Genomic DNA, 22,382 nt, shown 5'->3' with positions numbered 1-22,382 from the left:
CAATTTGCCTTATGCAGTAACTATCTGTAGATTGGTTGAGTATGATCTAATATGGTTGTATGCAATTTGGATTGCAATATGGAATTTGAATTGTGAATTGTAGTTTGCAATTGGTGGAACTAAGTAAACACACATAACTGGTTCAGTATACAGTTCTAATCACTATATTAACAGTAGGAACATTATATAACTGTTTTAAATACCTATTTTGGCCTCTCTGCTTCCATAAAACACAGCTCTTAGTGGAGTGAATGTCTGTTCAGCTTCTCTCTCTGGTGAATAATGATTTCTAGCAGCTCCTGCTATGGGAATTTCCCACACAGGCTGTGTGTGAGGCTGGCTGTGATTGGTCAGAACTCCTGGGCCGTGTGAGGCTAGCTAGGATTGGTTAAGACTCCTGCCTAGCAACAACAGTTTAACTTTATGTTTTCTGTTGTTTCTGCTGTGTCATTGAGCTTACCTTACATTATATATTAAATCTTAAGGGCATATTATCTTTTCTGCTTCTGTGAACACAATATATATAACAGTTATATCACATCCAAACATGAAGTCACTATAAATAACTCTGCTTTTGTCTTTAATACACAAACATAGGAACGTTATTAAGGTTATTGGCATAAACATATAAGCTATATTAGCAACCTAGGACAGGTCTTAGCTGGCCAGCTACAGCCACAGACCCTGGGACTCCAGTCTTTAGCCAGGGTACCAGCCTTCTGAGAGAGAGAGAGAGAGAGAGAGAGAGATGGACAACTAGTTTAGGTCTTTCCTCAGCAAACCCTCAAACCCTTCTGTCAGGGAGGAGACTGGAGCCCTATTCCTTGCCTGTATTTTCTTGCACCTGAATTTCACTAGTATAGAAGCACACTGGTTTACTGCAGACCCTGACTCTCTGGACTTAATTCCCATTGGGGTGCATCTTACTATCCCTTCTGGAGAGCAGCAACACATGGTAACACTTCAACTGAGTCTTGGGAACACAGAGTTGCAGCGCTACTGCAGTGCCAGGTATCAGACCCCTCAATCTCATCCAATCTGATAGTTATGGCCTATCCTGATAATAGGCCATTGAGAAAACCCCTTTTATGACATGCGCATTTATTTAGAGCATGTGGTGGTTTACTGGACCAATCTTAAAGGGGTTGTCTGGGTTCAGAGCTGAACAGACATATCCCCTTCTTCATCCAGGTGGCCCCTCTGAGGGGAGCATCCGACATTTATCGCGCAGGACAAAGGGTTTTTCTGCAGATCCGGTGACATTAGGGGGTTTCCACTAGGCGGAGGCTTCTGCCTAGCAGCTTTGCAGGTGATGTCACCAGCACTAATGGGTAGGCTTTAGCGCTGCCCTAGCCTATAAAACAACTGAGAAGCCTCCGCGCCTAGCAGTGTAAAAATGCAAGCAAAAAAACTAAACATTAACTGCTCTGATGCTCATCTTAGAGGGGCTGCCTGGGTGAAAAAGGGATATGCCTGGATTCAGCTCTGACTCGGGACAACCCCTTTCATTTTTATTTATTGTGCTGCCTAACTAATTTTTGTAAGGTTTTTTTTTTTACATGACGCATGGGGCTTTTTATTAGTATGTTTTTCAGATTTTTTTTTTTTTTTTTTTACCATAATTCAAACTCAAGCTCCTTTTTCTTTACATATGCAGATTTTCTATTTTATTCTCACTAGTATTTTATTATATATTTTCATACTTTAAAATATATTTTGGCCTATGGGACATTCACACATCACTGTATCTGGGGCATCCAAATGTGACAAGTGATGCTTGTGCACCATAACGGCCCTGCCTGGCAAGGTAGAAACCACTATGTGCACAAACAAACAATCACAGACAGAATATATTAAAGGGCAACGTCCAAAACCATCCATAGAAACAGTAAAGGATCACTGGCAAACCCTCCCCCCCCCCTCCATCCGAGGTATCGTCATTACTTGTAGAAGTATTGTCAGGTGTAAGACATCCGATTAAACACCCAAACAATACTGTAACTGCGCCGATGGAACAGCCTGAATATTAGAGATCCTCCAAATAAAACATATTATATGGTGATACGGAGATGATAATAGGAATGAAAATAATCATAGGAAACAAAATTATCAAAAATTCGATATATTCAATTAAAATATTTTACATCAAGTCTTCAGTTATAAAACTTAAACAATCCAGAGCTGGTGGGACATACAAGGAAGAAAATAACCAAGGATTCCCCCACTGGTAAATTCATGTCAGATGAGTGAACCACATGACTTCTACAAATACAGGGGTGGCGGGGACCCCACTTGTTGGGTTTATCTACAGGTACATTTTGGTCAGGGTGTACAGATTAAGATGATATTCCTTCAGGAGGACGAGTAATGGCTTCTATGTAATGAGGCAATCCTCACCTGGGTCACTTGTTGGGAGAACTTGCACATCACTGATGAAACCCAGTAAGAGCTTACGGTTTACTGACAAGCTCATATCTGACGTTTTTAATTTTACAAATACTTATAAAAGGTAGAACAGACCGGGGCTGGAATATGTAGATAGCTATCTTTTTATATCAGGTCCTATAGTTTTTGTTTTTTTCCCTCTGACCAAACATTTTTGTTTAGAGGGGATATATATATATATATATATATTTACTGTATAAACTTTCACTTTTAACTGGATCTGTCCTTTGATGACCGGTTTTATTCAATACAGGAGACAATACATGTTTGGGGAGCTTCACAGTGGTCCCAATCACTCCAAGCCATCAGCCACCTCTGGTAACTCAAAGCAAGGTTTTGTTTTATATCCCTGTAAAAAGGAGTATCTGATGGCATAAAGCCAGTTAGTGACACTGACTACCATAAAAACACATAAGGGAGGGCACTAAAGGGCTAATAATGGAGATGGCTTATTTCTGTGAGTTTTTTTATGTGAAACAAGATTTGATTTATGCTTAAAACATTTCCCACATTCTGAGCATGAAAATGGCTTCTCCCCTGTGTGATTTCTCTGATGTGTAATAAGAGCTGATTGCTGTTTAAAACATTTCCCACATTCTGAACATGAAAATGGTTTCTCCCCTGTGTGAACTCTTTGATGTACAACAAGATTTGATTTATGCTTAAAACATTTACTACATTCTGAGCATGAAAATGGTTTCTCTCCTGTGTGAGTTCTCTGATGTATAACAATATGTGATTTACTGTTAAAAAATTGACCACATTCTGAACATGGATATGGACTCTCTCCTGTGTGAATTCTCTGATGTGTAACAAGACCTTGTTTATACTTAAAACATTTCCCACATTCTGAGCATGAAAATGGCTTCTCCCCGGTGTGAATTCTCTGATGTGTAACGAGACCTGATTTATCCTTAAAACATTTCCCACATTCTGAACATGAAAATGGCTTCTCCCCTGTGTGAACTCTCTGATGTATAACAAGAGCTGATTTCTTCTTAAAACATTTTCCACATTCTGAACATGGATATGGCTTCTCTCCTGTGTGAGTTCTCTGATGTATAACAATATCTGATTTACTGTTAAAACATTTCCCACATTCTGAGCATGAAAATAGCTTCTCCCCTGTGTGAGTTCTCTGATGTCTCACTAATTCTGATTTAAATCTAAAACATTTTCCACATTCTGAACATGAAACTGGCTTCTGTGTTCCGTGAGCTATTTGATGTTTAGCACCTCTTCTGTGACTTTTATTCTGTGTTACACTCTGTGATGAATCAGAAGATTGGACCAGTTTAAAAGAATCAAATGATGCATTGTGGCTGTGATTGGATGTGGGTATATCTTGGATATTGGCATGCTCTTCATATCTATCTTGTATAATACCACGATCATCTGAAGATACCAGATGTTTTTCTAAGTTCCTGGTACAGTCATCTGCCAAGAACAAAATACATTTCATTATTGATGAATAATATACCAAAATAATTCTATTGACATTTTATTAGATTTCAGTATAAAAAAATCCACAGAAAGGTATGGCACAAAATACAAGAATTAACTGACTAAAACAGTGGTGGAAAAAAAGATCACGATCTACTAGTAGACCGAGGGGCATAACTAGGCCCTGCAACCTCCACCCAGTCAATAATTTTAAATACATATGAATAAAACATTTCCTAGCACTGGACAAGAGGCATTGAATGACCCATTAGTTCCCCCTGTTGTGGAATCATATATCTAGTATCAAATGTATACTTGCTTGTATTATATCTAACAGTTTGCTTAACAAAATGGCCCCTGAAGTAGCAGCCAGCTCCCTTAATAATCCCTTACTAATCACTTTATGATATTGAAATTGCTGACATAGTGCTGACATTTGCTAAAATATGGAGTGATAATGTGATACGTTGTCATGGGACTTAGTAATGTGACAATTAGATCATCAAATTAGCCGAGTCATAAAGTTCCTCTTTTTCTGCTATAAGAAATCATGTAATCTGATTAATAAACAGGACATCTAGCATTGACTGACTTCTCTGTGACAGTCTGTGTGTGATCTCTCTCTCAAGGCGTACGTATGCCAATCATTTTATACCATTCGGAGCAATACATCAACTCTTTCCTGGCTATTGGAGTCAGATTCAGAATCAGAGCCATATCAGTTGGCGCCAAACGACGTGGGGCCTGAGGATTGGACCTCCTGCTGGCGTACCCCCAGAGACTGGATCCAGAGAGAAGCCAACGGACACCGGGACTGCGCAGCCCGTAATAAGAGGTGAGAAAATATATTCATCTTACCTATTCTGTGTCCCTTGGCTTAGTCTATCCATATTTGTTCTAGGGAGGGGTGCACCGACAGTGAGGCATCCTCAGGGGCATGAAAGTAAGAACCCCATTGTATTGATAAGCTTGATGTATTGTGTTTTATTATTTTTGTGTATGGTTGGTTTCTCTGGGAGAAAGGAGAGGCATAGACTGACAGAACAATAGAAGTCTCCTAAAGTGCCTACATTGAGGGGTAACCCTGGTGTGTGACCCCAAGAAATAGTAGAAGGGAAGGAGACGGCTTGCTGATAACCCAGTGGTGTGTTAATCTCAAGCTCAAGGTGTTTGTTTGTCAGTGTCTGTGCTAATCCAACTATCAGAGACAGTAAGTGAAGGCTCCAGAACGTGTTGAAGGCTCCAGAACGTGGTGTTTTGAAAAAAATGGGTAACCGAAATAGTGTCCCGAAGGGCTATTGTTCACCTGAACAGTACGTGGCAGACCGGAGAGGAAAAGGTTATGTTAAAGGATTAAGCAAGTTAGAAAAGAGTTATGGTATTGCAAAAGGAGGTGTATTGTGTTCTGCTATATGGCAGACATTGTTGACTGAGAAGAGAGGCAAATTGAATGATGATAAGTTGATAGATACCGTTAGGGTATGGCTGGACTGTAGCAAAGAATTTGAACAGACAAAAGGAGAAGCAATGTTTGATGAAAAATCAGGACTCCATTACTATCGGCCTGGCCCAGCCTTAGTACAGGAACAGCCACCGCCCTATAACAATGGCGCAGCTGAAAGAAAAAGGGGAAGTTGGACTTGTACACATTGTGGTCAGCAGAACCCTGCCCCCCGTGATACGTGCTTAGCCTGTGGTGCTCCACGCCCACATAATCATGCTCTTTTAGCCCCCCAGCACGTCTCACCAGTCCCAGCAATGACGCCATCTTGTCCTCAGCCAACGCCCAAGGCTGGACTTGTAATCTCCCCAAACCCTGCTCTTTCTGTCATGCCACAGGTCACTACTATATACCCACTTGTAAATCCTGACGGCACCTACATGCTACCCAGTCAGCCCATAGCTCCAGCTCATATAATGGTAGGAGGTAGTGGTGCTGTAGATCAGGAAGATGAGGATGGGGAGAAACAAAAGGAAGATGCAGGGGAAGACTCACAGCAGACAGTGGACTATGCACCTGGTACTGCAGCACAAACCCCAGGATATCGCAGCCCCCCACCGCACCTTGGACAATTTTCTGATATTACCCTAAGTAGCCAGCAGGGTGCAGCAAGAGCAATGAATGAGTCTTTTCAAAACCAAATTACAGAGCTGCAAAGAGAGATCCATAACATAGGACAAGGAAATCTTGAAGCCTTAAGGGAAATATACTTGAACACTCGCCCAGTCGGGCCACCTAAGTATGTGTCCTTTACCCCCCAGCAGTTGTTCACCATAGTGAACCTCATGCCTGACCCAGATACTCACCCTATGCCCTTTTACAGAAAATTGGCACAAGTATATCAAACCTACGGGTGTACTTGGTCAGACTTGCAAAGTATTGTACAAAATAAAACTGGTGAATTTTCTTCACTTATAATGGATCACATACGCCAACCAGAACTCCCTGGAGCAAATTATGACACTCGTGATTCAGAATCTGGCCGTGATTTCATTCAGCAATTATATAAGTGGGCGAAAGACAGACTAGCAGAGCAGTCCACAACCCTGCAAGACATGGTGCAGGATAAAGCAGAGTCAGTAGAAAAGTTTGTACAAAGAGTTAAACAAAACTATAAAGATATGGGATTCAGTCCAAATGAACCTGTGCACCTAAGACTCCTAGCACGGTCATTTGTAGATGGCCTTAGGCCAGATCTGAACAAAGCTCTTGTAACCTGTCGCCCAGAATGGAAATCATTAACATTGGAAATTTTAGAACAAGTTGCAAAAGGGCTGGAGAGTAGTACAAAGAAATCCCGCATATCAGTCATGGCAGTCATGACGGGAGAAGGAGGAGAGGAAAGACCCCCGCCACCATAGTTATCTCCCCTAACAGTCAGTTTCACAGTAGAATCCCATTTAGTGCCCTCAGGAGAATGCCCCCTTGATGTCTCCAAACAGTAATTATGCCCCCTTAGTGCCCCCACACAGTAGTTATACCCCTTACAATAATGCTTCCCCTTAGTGGCCCCACACAGTAGTTATGCCCGCTTAGTGCCCCCACACTGTATTTATGCCCCCTTTGTGTCTCCTTCTACAGTTGTACTGTCCCTTAGTGCCCCAGTAGTGAAGCTCCTTATACTGATTATACACTGAATAAAATTAATAAAGTAATAACGAGCACATGATGCTCTTCCCAGCGGCAGACGTGATGTGATGACGTCATCTCTCCTGCTGAGCTGAGGAGAGCGCACAGGCCGGGGGATTATCTCAGGTCTGTGCGCTCTCCCTCTCAGCCCAGCAGGTACAATGACATCACTGTATCACACCTGCTGCTGGGGAGAGTGCAGGCTGGGCAATGAGACCTGGGCTATAATGGATGACAGATACAGAAGCTGGACTCGGAGGGAGGAGAGTAGAATGGACAGTAGGAAGCACAGTCCTGTCACTCTCAAGTAAACAAACTGGAAGGCGCGCTCCATAAAATCTTCCTTTTATTTGTGGATTAATATTAAGTGCCTGCGATTCAGATATAAACACCATCCAATGATAATGAAATTTCTATCACTACAGATGAACCATTTCTTGAAATTAGTTTCAGGTGTAATTCTGATGAATCAATCAGAAGAGTCAATTAGGGAATGTTAAATAATATGTGATCCAGTATTACTTGGTGTTTAATGTAGAAGATTTATTATACTGCACACTGACACCATTTATACTGATACAAAAGGGCGATGGAAGGTCCCACCAGATACCAACGGCCATCTGACCAATGACTGGTCATAAAATCTGTCAGATAATCTGTTGGTGTAAATGCATCTTTAGATATAAACAGCAGATCTTGATGATTTGCTTCCCTAAATGCATTCAGCATGGCAGAACATTCCTCAGACAATCATTAACCCCTTAGTGACCAGCCTGTTTTTTGGCCTTAATGACCAAGCGTTTTTTTTCCTTTTTTCATTGTCGCGTTCCAAGAGCTATAACTTTTATTAGTTTACTTTATACTATTTTTCCGTCTATTTAGCTTTATAAGGGCTTTTTTTTGTTTTGTTTTTTTTTGTAGTTTTTAATGGTGCCATCTTGGGGTACACATAACTCTCTGATTAACTTTTATTAAATCTTTCTAGGATGGAGATGGGAAAAACAGCAATACTGCCACTGCGTTTTTACATTCAAAATTTCACGGCTTTAATTTTTCTGTATAAATAACATATCTTTATTCTCTGGGTCAGTACGATTACAGTGATACCAAATACATATAGTTTTTTTTTTATGTTTTACTACCTTTTTGCAATAAAACGAAAAGAAAAACCAAATTACGTACCGGTAATTCCCTTTTCATGAATCCTCCATGACGGCATACCATGAGAGATGACCCGCCTCCAACCAGGTAGGGACAGGAAGTATAAGTTTGACTCTCCTCCGGCTCCTCCTCAGTGTCTTTCTGGATCGACAGCCTAGAGAGTGTTCTTTCGAATCTTTTTTTTTTTTTTTTTTTTTGCACACCATCACACACACCATCACCTATGTGTAGGCCTATCATAATCTTATGAACGTCTACATTTACATATATCCCTTTTTTTTTTTTTTTTTTTAGGGTGGGAAACCCCTATGCCGTCATGGAGGATTCATGAAAAGGGAATTACCGGTACGTAATTTGGTTTTTCCCTTTCATCCTCCATGACGGCATACCATGAGATATAACATATTAACAATTTTAGGGGGGGATTATAGCTTGAAGGACTTTTCCTCCCAAAGGCTAGATCCTGACCTGCCTTAACATTGATTCTATAATGTTTAATAAAAGTATTAGGGCTAGACCAGGTGGCTGCCCTACAAATTTGCTCTAATGAAGCGTTTGCCCTCTCTGCCCAAGAGGCCGAAACCGATCTCGTAGAATGAGCTGTAAAGGCTTCAGGAGGTGATTTCCCTAGCGCTTTATACGAATCTGAGATCGCCGTCTTAATCCATCTTGAAATGGTATTTTTTGTTGCTCTCTGCCCTTTGTTTAAGCCAAGAAACTGAACAAACAAGGAATCCGTCTTTCTGAAAACCTTCGTGGCCTCTAAATATATAAGCACTGCTCTCCGCACGTCCAATTTATGAAACCTCTCCTCCCCTTCTGTTTTCGGGTCGTCGCAAAACGAGGGAACCAATATCTCTTCTTGCCTGTGAAAATTAGACACAACTTTGGGAAGGAAGGAGTTGTCTAACTTAAACGTAATTCTATCTGCAGAGATAACACAGAAAGGTTCATTAATTTTCAGGGCCTGGATTTCACTAACCCTGCGGGCTGATGTAATTGCTACTAAGAACAGGGTTTTAAGTGTTATATATTTTATAGAGACAGATGATAAAGGTTCAAAGGGGCTTTCTGTTAAACCTGATAGAACTAAATTAAGATCCCATGGTGGAGTCATAGCTTTCAATGAAGGTCTCAGTCTATCTGCCCCTTTAAGGAATCTGACAACCCAAGAATGATTTGCAATTTTTTCATCAAAAACTGCACTAAGGGCTGATACGTGAACCCTCAAAGTATTGGGACGAAGACCTTTCTCCAGCCCAGACTGTAAGAAACCTAGAATTGAAAGGACCGAAAATTTTTCAGGGGATACTTTTTCTTTTACACACCATGTATTAAAGGTTCTCCAAACCTTATTATAGATCTTAGAGGTTGTCTCCTTTCTACTGGCCGACATAGTATTGATGACGGGATCTGTCAAGCCTTTAGCTTTTAAGATCAACCTTTCAGGTTCCAAGCTGCCAAATGTAGCTTTTCCACCTCGGGATGGAGAAGGGGACCCTGCGACAACAAATCCTGATCCCAAGGAAGGATCCATGGACTTTGGATTGACATGACCTTCAAAAGAGGAAACCATGATTTTTTGGGCCATAAGGGAGCTATCAAAATAACATGGGCTTTGTCTTGCCTTATCTTCTTTATCACCCGAGACATTAGTTGTAGGGGGGGGAAGGCATAAGCTAGATGGAACCTCCATTTTATTGAAAAGGCATCTATGCCTTCGCTTTTGTCTCTTGGATTGAGGGAGAAGAAACGGTCTACTTTTGCGTTTGTGGCTGAAGCAAAGAGGTCTATTTGGGGAACTCCCCACTTTTGGGTTATTTGGAGAAAAACTTCTTCCTTCAGACTCCACTCTGTTTGATATATCTTGACCCTGCTTAGGAAGTCTGCTTTCACATTTAAGCTTCCTTTTAAATGGACCGCTGAAAGGGATCTTATATTTCCTTCTGCCCAGGAAAAAATCTTTTCTGTTATTTGACTCAGACATAGGCTTCTTGTTCCGCCTTGATGGTTTAAATACGCTACCACTGTGGTGTTGTCTGATCTTATTTGGACATCCTTTCCCTCTATGTCTTGACTCGCCACTTTTATGGCCTCCCAGACTGCCATCAATTCTTTTTGGTTTGAGGACCAAGTTTTCTGGTGGTTTACCCAGGCCCCCTGGAAATAGTGATGAGAGTAATGCGCTCCCCACCCCCAAGGACTTGCATCTGTAGTGATGAAAACCTGCTCCTCCGTATTCCACGGAATTCCCTGGCGTAGGTGGCTTACTTGCTTCCACCACTGAAGACTCTGATTCACCGAAACAGGAACCAGAACTGTCTGTTCCAGAGAGCTCTGGCTTCTGTCCCAGCAGGCCAGCGTCCACTGCTGTAGAATTCGAGAGTGGAACTGAGCCCACTTTACTGCAGGGATGCAAGAAGTCAGGGTCCCTTGTAGTCTCATGGCTTCTCGTATCGAACAGGATGGATGACTCTGAAACCGTGAGACCTTTTCTACCACTCCAGAGACTTTTTGTTCTGTAAGAGACGTTTTTTGACGAGTGGTGTCCAGGGAGAGACCCAGGAAAACTATTTCCTGGGACGGGATTGGCTTTGATTTTTCCCAATTTATTAGCCATCCCGCCAGATACAGCGTCTGGCAGGTCACAAAGAGATTGTTCTCTAGTGACTGTTTTGACTCGCCTACTATCAGTAGGTCGTCTAAATACGGAATAATCAAGATATTCCTCCTTCTCAGGTGGGCCACTAGTTCCAGCATCACCTTTGTGAAGACCCTGGGGGCCGATGTTATCCCAAAAGGTAATACCTGGAATTGAAAATGGAACAGAACTTTCCCCAAATAAACCGCTATCCGCAGGAACTTTTGGGACTGTTTGCATACCGGAATGTGGTAGTATGCGTCTCTTAAGTCTAGGGAGGCTAAAAAGTCCCCCTTTTTCAGCAGATTCACGGTTGATCTTATTGTCTCCATTTTGAATTTGTTGTACTGTATGAATCTGTTTAAGTTTTTTAGGTTTATTATTAACCGAAATTTCCCGTCTGGTTTTTTTACTAGAAAAACGGTTGAATAATATCCCTGACCTTTTTGAGAATAGGGAACCGGAATTATGGCCCTTTGAGCCAGAAGCTTCCGAATCCCTTCCTCCAGATTTGTTTGGAGAACAGTTGTCTTTTGAATAGGAGTTACCCTGAAAATATTTGAGGGAGGAGGAAGACGGAAAACTATTTTGTAGCCTTCCGAGATCGTATTTAAGACCCAAGGGTTTGTTGTAATTTTTTCCCAGTAGTCTAAAAAACAACTTAGTCTCCCTCCTACCTGAGCACTGGCGTCATTGCTTTGACGGTTCCGTATTCTTTGAAGAAAACAGGTACCCTCTACTCTTCTGGTTTCTTCCCCTTGACCAGCCTGAGTCCCTGTTAGTTTTCTTTGCTTGAAAGGGGGTCCCTTTTTTAACTCTCCGAAAGGGAAATTTCCTCTTCCCGGAATCTCTGGGAAAAGTCTTCTTAGAATCGGAAGCCTTTTCTAGGATGGACTCTAAATCCTCCCCAAACAATAGATTACCATGAAAAGGTAAGGTACATAATTTTAATTTTGAACTGACCTCACCTGACCAGGATTTTAACCAGAGGGACCTTCTTGCCACGACCGCTAACCCAGATGCCTTAGCAGCTATCCTGACAGATTCCGCAGTGGCATCAGATAGGAAATCCACCGCTTTGATTAGGAGCGGAAAGGAATCTTTAAGATCACCGTATGTACTACCGCCTTTCAATAGGGATTCTAACTGTGTGAGCCATTTTTTTAATGATCTGGATACTGAGGTTGCCGCTAGGTTTGGTTTGAACAGGGCAGCACAAGCTTCCCATGTTTTTTTAAGAGTCTGATCTGTCTTTTTATCCATGGGGTCCCTTAATGACCCCATGTCTTCAAATGGTAAGGCGTTAGGACCCTTCACTAATTTAGACAGAGAAACATCTATCTTAGGGCAGGTGGTTAACAAGGCTTCGTCTTCGCTAGAAAAGGGGAGACGTCGCCTTATTGTCCTAGGAATGAATAGTTTCCTATCCGGGGACCTCCATTCTCTTTTAATCAGATCGTGCATGTTTTTATGCACCGGAAAACCTCGGTTAGATCTCTGTTCAAAACCACTGAACATCTCGTCATGGACTGATCTACAGATTTTTTCATCAGAAAGATCCATAGTGGCTCTAACTGCCTTAATTAATTCTCTGGTATCTTCCGATGAAAAAAGATAGTTTTTAAATTCGGAATCTGAACCAGAATCTTCAGACCCGAGTTCACCTGACTCTGAGTCCTCCTCAAATTCTGAATCAGATGCTTTAGTCGCTGGTCCCTGCGCTTGTTTGGAGCAGGAAGGAATTAATGAGGTATCTGACATAGCAGCCCTGATTTCTTCCCTAATTGTGTTTTTAAGTTCTTCTTTTAGGGACGGAACTAAATCCTTAGAAATGTTGTCAGTGCATTTTTTACACACTTTCCTATCAGAAGAATCAGAAAGTTTAATAGAACAGAGACTGCACTTTTTTGCCCTCTGACTAGATTTTGCTTTCTGAGCACTCTCTTTCTCGCTCTGCACACATACAGAAAGAAAGAAAATACATAAGGGTTAATCTAACAGAATATACTGCCTTTTACCCTTGTCCTGGTAAATTACTCACTAGTACGGATCCCTGAGTGTTCTCCATAATTTCACCTGGGTCCAGCATCTTTTTTAGGGAATCAAAAGTCACTGTTCCCCCTCTTTAAATAGTTTTTACCTCCAGACCTCAGATCAGAGGACGACTTCCGCCATAATCCTGTGCGTTTTTTGAATTTTCCCGCCGCCGCCGGCATGCGCTCCACCGCCCGGAAGTGCTCTCAGGCCCCAATCCGGAAGTGAGCTGTGGAACGCTTCGTGGAACGCATGACGCGCGTCCACTTCCGGTGACGACACTGTGAGCGCCGGCCATGCCGGATCGCAGTGTGGAGTATCGCACCGACCGGAGGGACTCCCTGAGTGTCCGGCCCCACATGGACCTGTCTGCCCGCACCAGCAGCAGGTAAGAGACAGGTCTTCCAGAGCCCGGCTTCCCCAATGGGGACCGGACCCTGCTGCCTCCTCACATGGCATCTTTCCTTCTTCTACTTCTTTCTTCATGGTCGGCGACCATAAGAGAAAACCCATCTCCTACCTGGAGGGACAGGAAGACACTGAGGAGGAGCCGGAGGAGAGTCAAACTTATACTTCCTGTCCCTACCTGGTTGGAGGCGGGTCATCTCTCATGGTATGCCGTCATGGAGGATGAAAGGGAAAAACAAGTTTTTGCATTGCCACTTCCCAAGACCCATAACTTTTTTTTTTTTTTTCCATGGAGTTGTGTGAAAGTTTGATTTTTGTGGGACGACTTGTATTTTTTATTGGTATTATTTTGGAGTAAATGGCGCTTTTTGATCGCTTGTTATTACATTTTTTCGGTGGCAACTAAGAATAAATTCTATTCCCCATATTGCTTGAAAATGGTGCTCTGCTTAATAATGTGGAACACCCTCCTTTAGTAGTTTTTCCTTAAATTAGGCTCACCTGCCAATCTAATTATCACAGGTGTCTGAGATTGTTTTCAGTGATCAAATGAGCCTTGAGACACCATGCCATCCATGAGCTAAACTGAAAAACAAAATATTTAATCTTTGTGACAGGGAGGTTAACAAGTGGCTCAAAAACTGGTGTAGGAGTGGTTTTGGTTCCTGGAGAACTGGGCCGACTTCTCTGTTGGCTACAGGCTCTATCGTAGGGATGGGCTGCACCTCAATGGGGAAGGGGCAGCTGTTTTGGGGTAGAAGATAGTTAGAAGGTTGGAAGAGTGTTTAAACTAGGGACTGCGGGGGGAGATAATTACGTTATAGGACGGGAAGATAGTGCAGATAGAGACCGGGGGCAAGGTAATAGAACTGGGGAAGGAATGGAAGGAGGGAGTAGAACAGCTCAGAAGGAAAGGTGTAGGGTAAAAAATATACATAAACCTCTCAAATGTATGTATACTAATGCCAGAAGCCTGACTAATAAAACTGGTGAACTGGAATTAGTGATGTGTGAGGAGGACTATGACATAGTGGGAATAACTCAGACATGGCTGGATGATAGCTATGACTGGGCATTTCATGTACAGGGTTACAGTCTGTTTAGAAAGGATAGCCAAAACCGGAGAGGGGGAGGGGTCTGACTGTATGTAAAGTCCTGTCTAAAGCCCACAGTCCGAGAAGATAAATGTGAGGGACAGGAACATGTGGAGTCACTGTGGGTAGAAATACATGGAGGAAAAAACAATAATAAATTACTAATAGGAGTTTATTATAAGCCACCTAATATACCAGAGTCCACAGAAAATCTACTACTAAACGAGATAGACAAGGCGGGAAAAATCATAATGAGGTTGTTGCTATCTTGGAGGATCTCAATGAAAATAAGCAAATAATGCCACATCAGCATGGCTTCATGAGGGATCGGTCATATCAAACTTATTTAATCAGTTTCTATGAGGAGGTAAGTTCTAGACTTGACAGCGGCGAATCAATGGATGTCGTATATCTGGACTTCTCCAAAGCATTTGAAACTGTACCACATAAAAGGTTGATATATAAAATGAGAATGCTCGGACTGGGAGAAAATGTCTGTATGTGGGTAAGTAACTGGCTCAGTGATAGAAAACAGAGGGTGATTATTAATGGTACACACTCAGATTGGGCCACTGTCACTAGTGGAGTACCTCAGGGGTCAGTATTGGGCCCTATTCTCTTCAATATATGTATTAATGATCTTGTAGAAGGCTTGCACAGTAAAGTATCAATTTTTGCAGATGACACTAAACTGTGTAAAGTAATTAACAAGGAAGAGGACAGTATACTACTACAGAGGGATCTGGATAAATTAGAGGCTTGGGCAGATGAGGTTAAACACTGATAAATGTAAGGTTATGCACATGGGAAGGAATAATGCAAGTCACCAGTACATACTAAATGGTAAAACACTCGGTAACACTGACATGGAAAAGGACCTAGGAATTTTAGTGAACAGCAAACTTAGGCTACTTTCACACTTGCGACAAAGTGATCCGGCAAAATGTATGCCAACTGATGGCATTAGTTAGGCTACTTTCACACTAGCGTTCGGCTGTCCGCTCGTGAGCTCCGTTTGAAGGGGCTCACGAGCGGACCCGAACGCTTCCGTCCAGCCCTGATGCAGTCTGAATGGATGCGGATCCGCTCAGACTGCATCAGTCTGGCGGCGTTCAGCCTCCGCTCCGCTCAGCAGGCGGACACCTGAACGCTGCCTGCAGCGTTCGGGTGTCCGCCTGGCCGTGCGGATCCGTCCAGACTTACAATGTAAGTCAATGGGGACGGATCCATTTGAAGATGCCACAATATGGCTCAATCTTCAAACGGATCCGTCCCCCATTGACTTTCAATGTAAAAGTCTGGACGGATCCGCTCAGGCTAATTTCACACTTTTTTGCAAATATAATGCAGACGAACCCGATCGAACGCTAGTGTGAAAGTAGCCTAAGACTGTTCAGGATCCTGATCAGTCTTAACCACTTCAGCCCCGCTAGGTGAAACCCCCTTCATGACCAGAGCACTTTTTACACTTCGGCACTACACTCCTTTCACCGTTTATCGCTCGGTCATGCAACTTACCACCCAAATGAATTTTACCTCCTTTTCTTCTCACTAATAGAGCTTTCATTTGGTGGTATTTTATTGCTGCTGACATTTTTACTTTTTTTGTTATTAATCAAAATGTAACGATTTTTTTGCAAAAAAATGACATTTTTCACTTTCAGCTGTAAAATTTTGCAAAAAAACCGACATCCATATATACATTTTTCGTCAAATTTATTGTTCTACATGTCTTTGATAAAAAAAAAATGTTTGGGCAAAAAAAAAATGGTTTGGGTAAAAGTTATAGCATTTACAAACTATGGTACAAAAATGTGAATTTCCGCTTTTTGAAACAGCTCTGACTTTCTGAGCACCTGTCATGTTTCCTGAGGTTCTACAATGCCCAAACAGTAGAAAAACCCCACAAATGACCCCAATTTCGGAAAGTAGACACCCTAAGGTATTCGCTGAGGGGCATAGTGAGTTCATAGAACTTTTTATTTTTTGTCACAAGTTAGCGGAAAATGATGATGATTTTATTTTTCATATTCCACTAACTTGCGACAAAAAATAAAAAATTCTAAAAACTTGCCATGCCCCTCACGGAATACCTTGGGGTGTATTCTTTCCAAAATGGGGTCACTTGTGGGGTAGTTATACTGCCCTGGCAATTTAGGGGCCCAAATGTGTGAGAAGAACTTTGCAATCAAAATGTGTAAAAAATGACCGGTGAAATCCAAAAGGTGCACTTTGGAATATGTGCCCCTTTGCCCACCTAGGCTGCAAAAAAGTGTGACACATCTGGTATCGCCGTACTCAGGAGAAGTTGGGGAATGTGTTTTGGGGTGTCATTTTACATATACCCATGCTGGGTGAGAAAAATGTCTTGGTCAAATGCCAACTTTGTATAAAAAAATGGGAAAAGTTGTCTTTTGACCAAGATATTTCTCTCACCCAGCATGGGTATATGTAAAATGACACCCCAAAACACATTCCCCAACTTCTCCTGAGTACGGCGATACCACATGTGTGACACTTTTTTGCAGCCTAGATGCGCAAAGGGGCCCAAATTCCTTTTAGGAGGGCATTTTTAGACATTTGGATCCCAGACTTCTTCTAACACTTTCGGGCCCCTAAAAAGCCAGGGCAGTATAAATACCCCACATGTGACCCCACTTTGGAAAGAAGACACCCCAAGGTATTCAATGAGGGGCATGGCGAGTTCCTAGAATTTTTTATTTTTTTTGCATAAGTTAGCGGATATTGATTTTTTTTTTGTTTTTTTCTCACAAAGTCTCACTTTCCGCTAACTTAGGACAAAAATTTCAATCTTTCATGGACTCAATATGCCCCTCACGGAATACCTTGGGGTGTCTTCTTTCCGAAATGGGGTCACATGTGGGGTATTTATACTGCCCTGGCTTTTTAGGGGCCCTAAAGCGTGAGAAGAAGTCTGGAATATAAATGTCTAAAAATGTTTATGCATTTGGATTCCGTGAGGGGTACGGTGAGATCATGGGAGATTTTATTTTTTGACACAAGTTAGTGGAATATGAGACTTAGTAAGAAAAAACAAACAAAAAATTTCCGCTAACTTGTGCCAAAAAAAATGTCTGAATGGAGCCTTACCAGGGGGGGGGGGGGTGATCAATGACAGGGGGGTGATCAATGACAGGGGGTGATCAGGGTAATCACCCCCCTGTCACTGATCACCCCCCCCTGTAAGGCTCCATTCAGACATCCGCATGATTTTTTACGGATCCATGGATACATGTATCGGATCCACAGAACGCATGCGGACGTCTGAATGGAGCCTTACAGGGGGGTTATCAATGACAGGGGGTGATCAGGGTAATCAGGGTGATCACCCCCCTGTCACTGATCACCCCCCCTGTAAGGCTCCATTCAGACATCCGCATGATTTTTTACGGATCCATGGATACATGGATCGGATCCACAAAACGCATGCGGACGTCTGAATGGAGCCTTACAGGGGGGTTATCAATGACAGGGGGGTGATCAGGGAGTGTACATGGGTGATCACCCGCCTGTCATTGATCACCCCCTGTAAGGCTCCATTCAGACGTCTGCATGTGTTTTGCGGATCCGATCCATGTATCCATGGATCCGTAAAAATCATGCGGACGTCTGAATGGAGCCTTACAGGGGAGTGATCAATGACAGGGGGGTGATCAATGACAGGGGGTGATCAGGGAGTGTATATGGGTGATCACCCGCCTGTCATTGATCACCCCCCTGTAAGGCTCCATTCAGATGTCCGTATGTGTTTTGCGGATCCGATCCATGGATCCGTAAAACACATACGGACGTCTGAATGGAGCCTAACAGGGGGGTGATCAATGACAGGGGGGTAATCAGGGAGTCTATATGGGGTGATCAGGGGTTAATAAGTGACGGGGGGGGGGGTTGTAGTGTAGTGTGGTGCTTGGTGCTACTTTACTGAGCTGCCTGTGTCCTCTGGTGGTCGATCCTAACAAAAAGGGACCACCAGAGGACCAGGTAGGAGGTATATTAGACGCTGTTATGAAAACAGCATCTAATATACCTGTTAGGGGTTAAAAAATTCGGATCTCCAGCCTGCCAGCGAGCGATCGCCGCTGGCAGGCTGGAGATCCACTCGCTTACCTTCCGTTCCTGTGAGCGCGCGCGCCTGTGTGCGCGCGTTCACAGGAAATCTCGCGTCTCGCGAGATGACGCATATATGCGTGACTGTGCGCCAGCCTGCCACCTCCGGAACGCACATGTGCGTTAGGCGGTCCGGAGGTGGTTAAAAATGCCTGATCAGTCAAAAAAAAAAAGCATTGAAATCCCGGATCTGTCTTTCCGGTGTCATCCAGCAAAATGGATCCAGCATTTATTTTTTTGAATGCTGGATTTTTTTTTTGAATGCCGGATCCGGCACTAATACATTCCTATGGGAAAAAATACCGGAGCCAGCATTCAGGCAAGTCTTCATTTGTTTTTGCCGGAGATAAAATCGTAGCATACTGCGGTTTTATCTTTTGCCTGATCAGTCCAAATGACTGAACTGAAGACATCTTGAATGGATTACTCTCCTTTCAGAATGCATGGGGATATACCTGATCAGTTCTTTTCCGGTATAGAGCCCCTAGGACGGAACTCTATGCCAGAAAAGAAAAATGCTAGAGTGAAAGTACCCTAAGCAGTAAAAACCAGTGTCAGGCAGCGGCTGCCAAGGGCAATTAGATAATGGGTTGCATCAAAAGGGGCATAGATGCCCGTGATGAGAACATAGTCCTACCACTTTACAAATCGCTAGTCAGACCACACATGGAGTACTGTGTACAGTTCCAGGCTCCTGTGAACAAGGCAGACATAGCAGAGCTGGAGAGGGTTCAGAGGAGGGCAACTAAAGTAATTACAGGAATGAGGGAATTACAGTACCCTGAAAGATTATCAAAATTAGGGTTCTTCACTTTAGACTGAGGGGAGATCTAATAACTATGTATAAATATATCAGGGGTCAGTACAGAGATCTCTCCCATCATCTATTGATCCCCAGGACTGTGACTGTGACGAGGGGACATCCTCTGCATCTGGAGGAAAGGTTTGTACACAAACATAGAAGAGGATTCTTTACGGTAAGAGCAGTGAGACTATGGAGCTCTCTGCCTGAGGAGGTGGTGATGGTGAGTACAATAAAGGAATTGAGGAGGGTCCTGGATGTATTTCTGGAGTGTAATAATATTACAGGCTATAGCTACTAGAGAGGGGCCTGGATGTATTTCTGGAGTGTAATAATATTACAGGCTATAGCTACTAGAGAGGGGACGTTGATCCAGGGAGTTATTCTGATTGCCTGATTGGAGTCTGGAACAAATGTTTTCACCACCTAAAGTGGGGAAAATTGGCTTCTACCTCTCAGTTTTTTTTTTGCCTTCCTCTGGATCAACTTGCAGGATGACAGGCCGAACTGGATGGACAGATGTCTTTTTTCGGCCTTATAAACGATGTTACTGTGTAAACAGAATTTGCATAATAATTTGGAAAAGGGTTATGTATAGTAACTACACTGTACTGTAGAGGGATAGGAATTTGTGGTTTAGTTACCAAATGGTCTCGGGAGTAACTTTATTATTAGTAGTAATTATTAGTAATTGTTACTGTGTACAAGTCTCTCCGTATGTGAGATTTATGTTTGTTCCTTTATACTTTCATATATACTCATCAATAATAATAATAATTGTAATACCATTATTCCCACATTGCACAATATATCTATTTTTTGTATTTGTAGAAGCAGAATCTGTGAGTCTTCTCTGCGTTACTTAGTGGTCACTACTCACCTGGGCGGTTATCTGCAGGAATGTCCTCTGTACTCTGCTCATCACCCCTCACATAGGTCTCTGTAGGATTAATATTGTTCAGATCTTCACCCGGATTCACAAGCTGTGAAAGAAATATTGTAGAAGTCATCAGACGGATGGAGAAGTCGTGTGGAAGGTTTTATACGACCTGAAAAGATCAGTAATTAGAATGAGGACCAAAAATGACCGGACAGCACGAGTTATCTGACCCAAATATCTGCAGGTCTCCTGTATAAATCCAATCTGATTGCTTCATTATTCCAACCAGTTTACAATGCAGGGAGAGTAGCCCTTATATTTAGTGATGAGCGAACTTCTGTTTTAAGTTCGGCGTCTAAAGTTCGGCTTCCGGTTAGCGGAGAATGCCGATATGGATTCCGAATACCGTTGTGGTCCGTGGTAGCGGAATCAATAATGGCCGATTATTGATTCCGCTACCACGGGCCACAATGGAATTCGGAATCCATATCGGCATTCTCCGCTAACCGGAAGCCGAACTTTAGACGCCGAACTTAAAACAGAAGTTCGCTCATCACTACTTATATTCCATCCCTAACATTACATTGTGTGTATATAACATTACATTGTTTGTGCACCTGTTGCCCTTGCTGGCCGCCCCAGGGATGTGAAGCAGGTAAGCCAAAGTTCTTTCGGTCCATGGCTTGTTTACCTCCTAGGAATGGGCATAATCATCTGCTCTGCTGCAGCCAATGACTGGATTCAGGGGTAAGATGTCCACAAGAGACACATCACCACTAAAGGCAGTCATTGGCTGCAAGTTATTTTTTTTTTTTGCAAACCATGGAACGGAGCAAACGGATGCGGACAGCACACTGAGTGCTGTCCGCATCTTTTGTGGCCCCATTGAAGTGAATGGGTCAGCATCCAATCTGCAAAAACTTGGGCTCGGATGCGGACAAAAACAACGGTCTTGTGCATGAGGCCTAATAGTCCTCAACCTCCCACCATGAAAACTGTGATATGTCATCATGGGCTTCCTAGCCCCCTCCAGATTACCTGCTTTATACTTGCCCTGAGTTCCACTGCTGCTACCACTGCCCCTACCACCACCAGTGCAGCTACAGGTGCCACTACTCCTACCACCACAAACACAGCTATGCATGGGGTGCCCCTCCTCCCCCGAATCTCCTGCTCATGGCAGTCTAAACGCTGAGTCACCCAGTCCACAATTCCATCCTCCGTGTCCTCAATAATATTAGGAGCCAGGGAGAACTGTGGCCAGCTACTACTACTACTCCTGGCAGGTACTGATACTGCTGGTACTACATACATTCTGACTCTGGGAGGACGAGGCGTGGGGTCTTTCGTTTTGCACTCTTCCATTTCTCAGACCTTTTATTATGAGGCCTATAAATGAAAAGTCAGGGGTTTGGTACAGACAGATTATTTAAACAGTACAAGCAAAATGGCAAGTGTGTTTTTTGTAATTTAAAGAAAGTAGCACAATTAAATGTCTCTCCACTTCTACAAGGTTTAGACTCTAAACCTTTGCTCTTCTAGTGTTATGGATAATGTAGAGATAATATCTTCAGCAGCATGATATGTTTAGAGACTGAGGGGTTAGCTCGCTTTCGGGGGTCACTTTCACAAGTATCTTTGTCATACACCAAGTTTAAGGTCCAAACATCGCTTTTATTTGGCACCTCAGCAAAACAAACATAATAATAACAAACAAACACCTGCCCGTCTGGGCTCTAACTAAATATGATATTTTTCTACCTCACTTAAAGCACTGTTCACACACGGTAATAACATGTGGCTTTCCCAGCCCAATGTCCATCAGCCTCCTGGCTGTACTAAGCACCATTCACGCACTGTCTCAAGTCCAGTACCTTTATGGGGCAGTGTGGCCCAGTAGTCCTCTCGACTCTGGCCTCATGACCCTTGCGCCCAGGCGTCCCCCAATGTTCTGGCTAGCACCTAGCCCCATGGCCCCTCAGCCAGGCCGGCTGAGACCACTCGTACAGAGCCTCCAGCAGGACCCTGTTGCACAAAGAATCTCTCCCCTGACTGACAGTCTGGGATGAGCTTTTATCCCAGACTGATTGTGGCACCTGGTGCTGCCTCAGACCTGATGATTGACGGGGAAGAGATGTAAACTCCTGTTATATACCTCCTCTAACAGCCGTGAGGCCTGTCACTGCCCCACAGGACAGACAGAAGACAAGGAGGAG

The 22,382-nt window shown here is 43.1% G+C and overlaps 2 protein-coding genes across 2 annotated transcripts; both read right to left on the bottom strand.

Moving 5' to 3' along the window:
• Window positions 1–2,166: 2,166 nt before the first annotated feature.
• LOC122940434 (gastrula zinc finger protein XlCGF17.1-like) lies at window positions 2,167–20,508 on the bottom strand. The gene is made up of 2 exons (XM_044297110.1): window positions 20,167–20,508; window positions 2,167–3,882 (listed from the first exon to the last, which is right to left on the bottom strand). The coding sequence occupies exons 1-2, from the start codon at window positions 20,294–20,296 to the stop codon at window positions 2,870–2,872; spliced, it is 1,143 nt and encodes a 380-aa protein (XP_044153045.1). The 5' UTR covers window positions 20,297–20,508; the 3' UTR covers window positions 2,167–2,869.
• Window positions 11,511–12,983, bottom strand: LOC122940428 (lamina-associated polypeptide 2-like). Its single transcript, XM_044297104.1, has 2 exons — window positions 12,862–12,983; window positions 11,511–12,773 (listed from the first exon to the last, which is right to left on the bottom strand). Exons 1-2 carry the CDS (start codon window positions 12,907–12,909, stop codon window positions 11,511–11,513), a joined length of 1,311 nt encoding a protein of 436 aa, XP_044153039.1. The 5' UTR covers window positions 12,910–12,983.
• Window positions 20,509–22,382: the final 1,874 nt, after the last annotated feature.

The sequence above is a fragment of the Bufo gargarizans genome, chromosome 6, assembly GCF_014858855.1.
Source record: "Bufo gargarizans isolate SCDJY-AF-19 chromosome 6, ASM1485885v1, whole genome shotgun sequence".
Classification (NCBI taxonomy): domain Eukaryota; kingdom Metazoa; phylum Chordata; class Amphibia; order Anura; family Bufonidae; genus Bufo; species Bufo gargarizans.
This window is presented reverse-complemented; position numbering and strand designations above follow the sequence as displayed.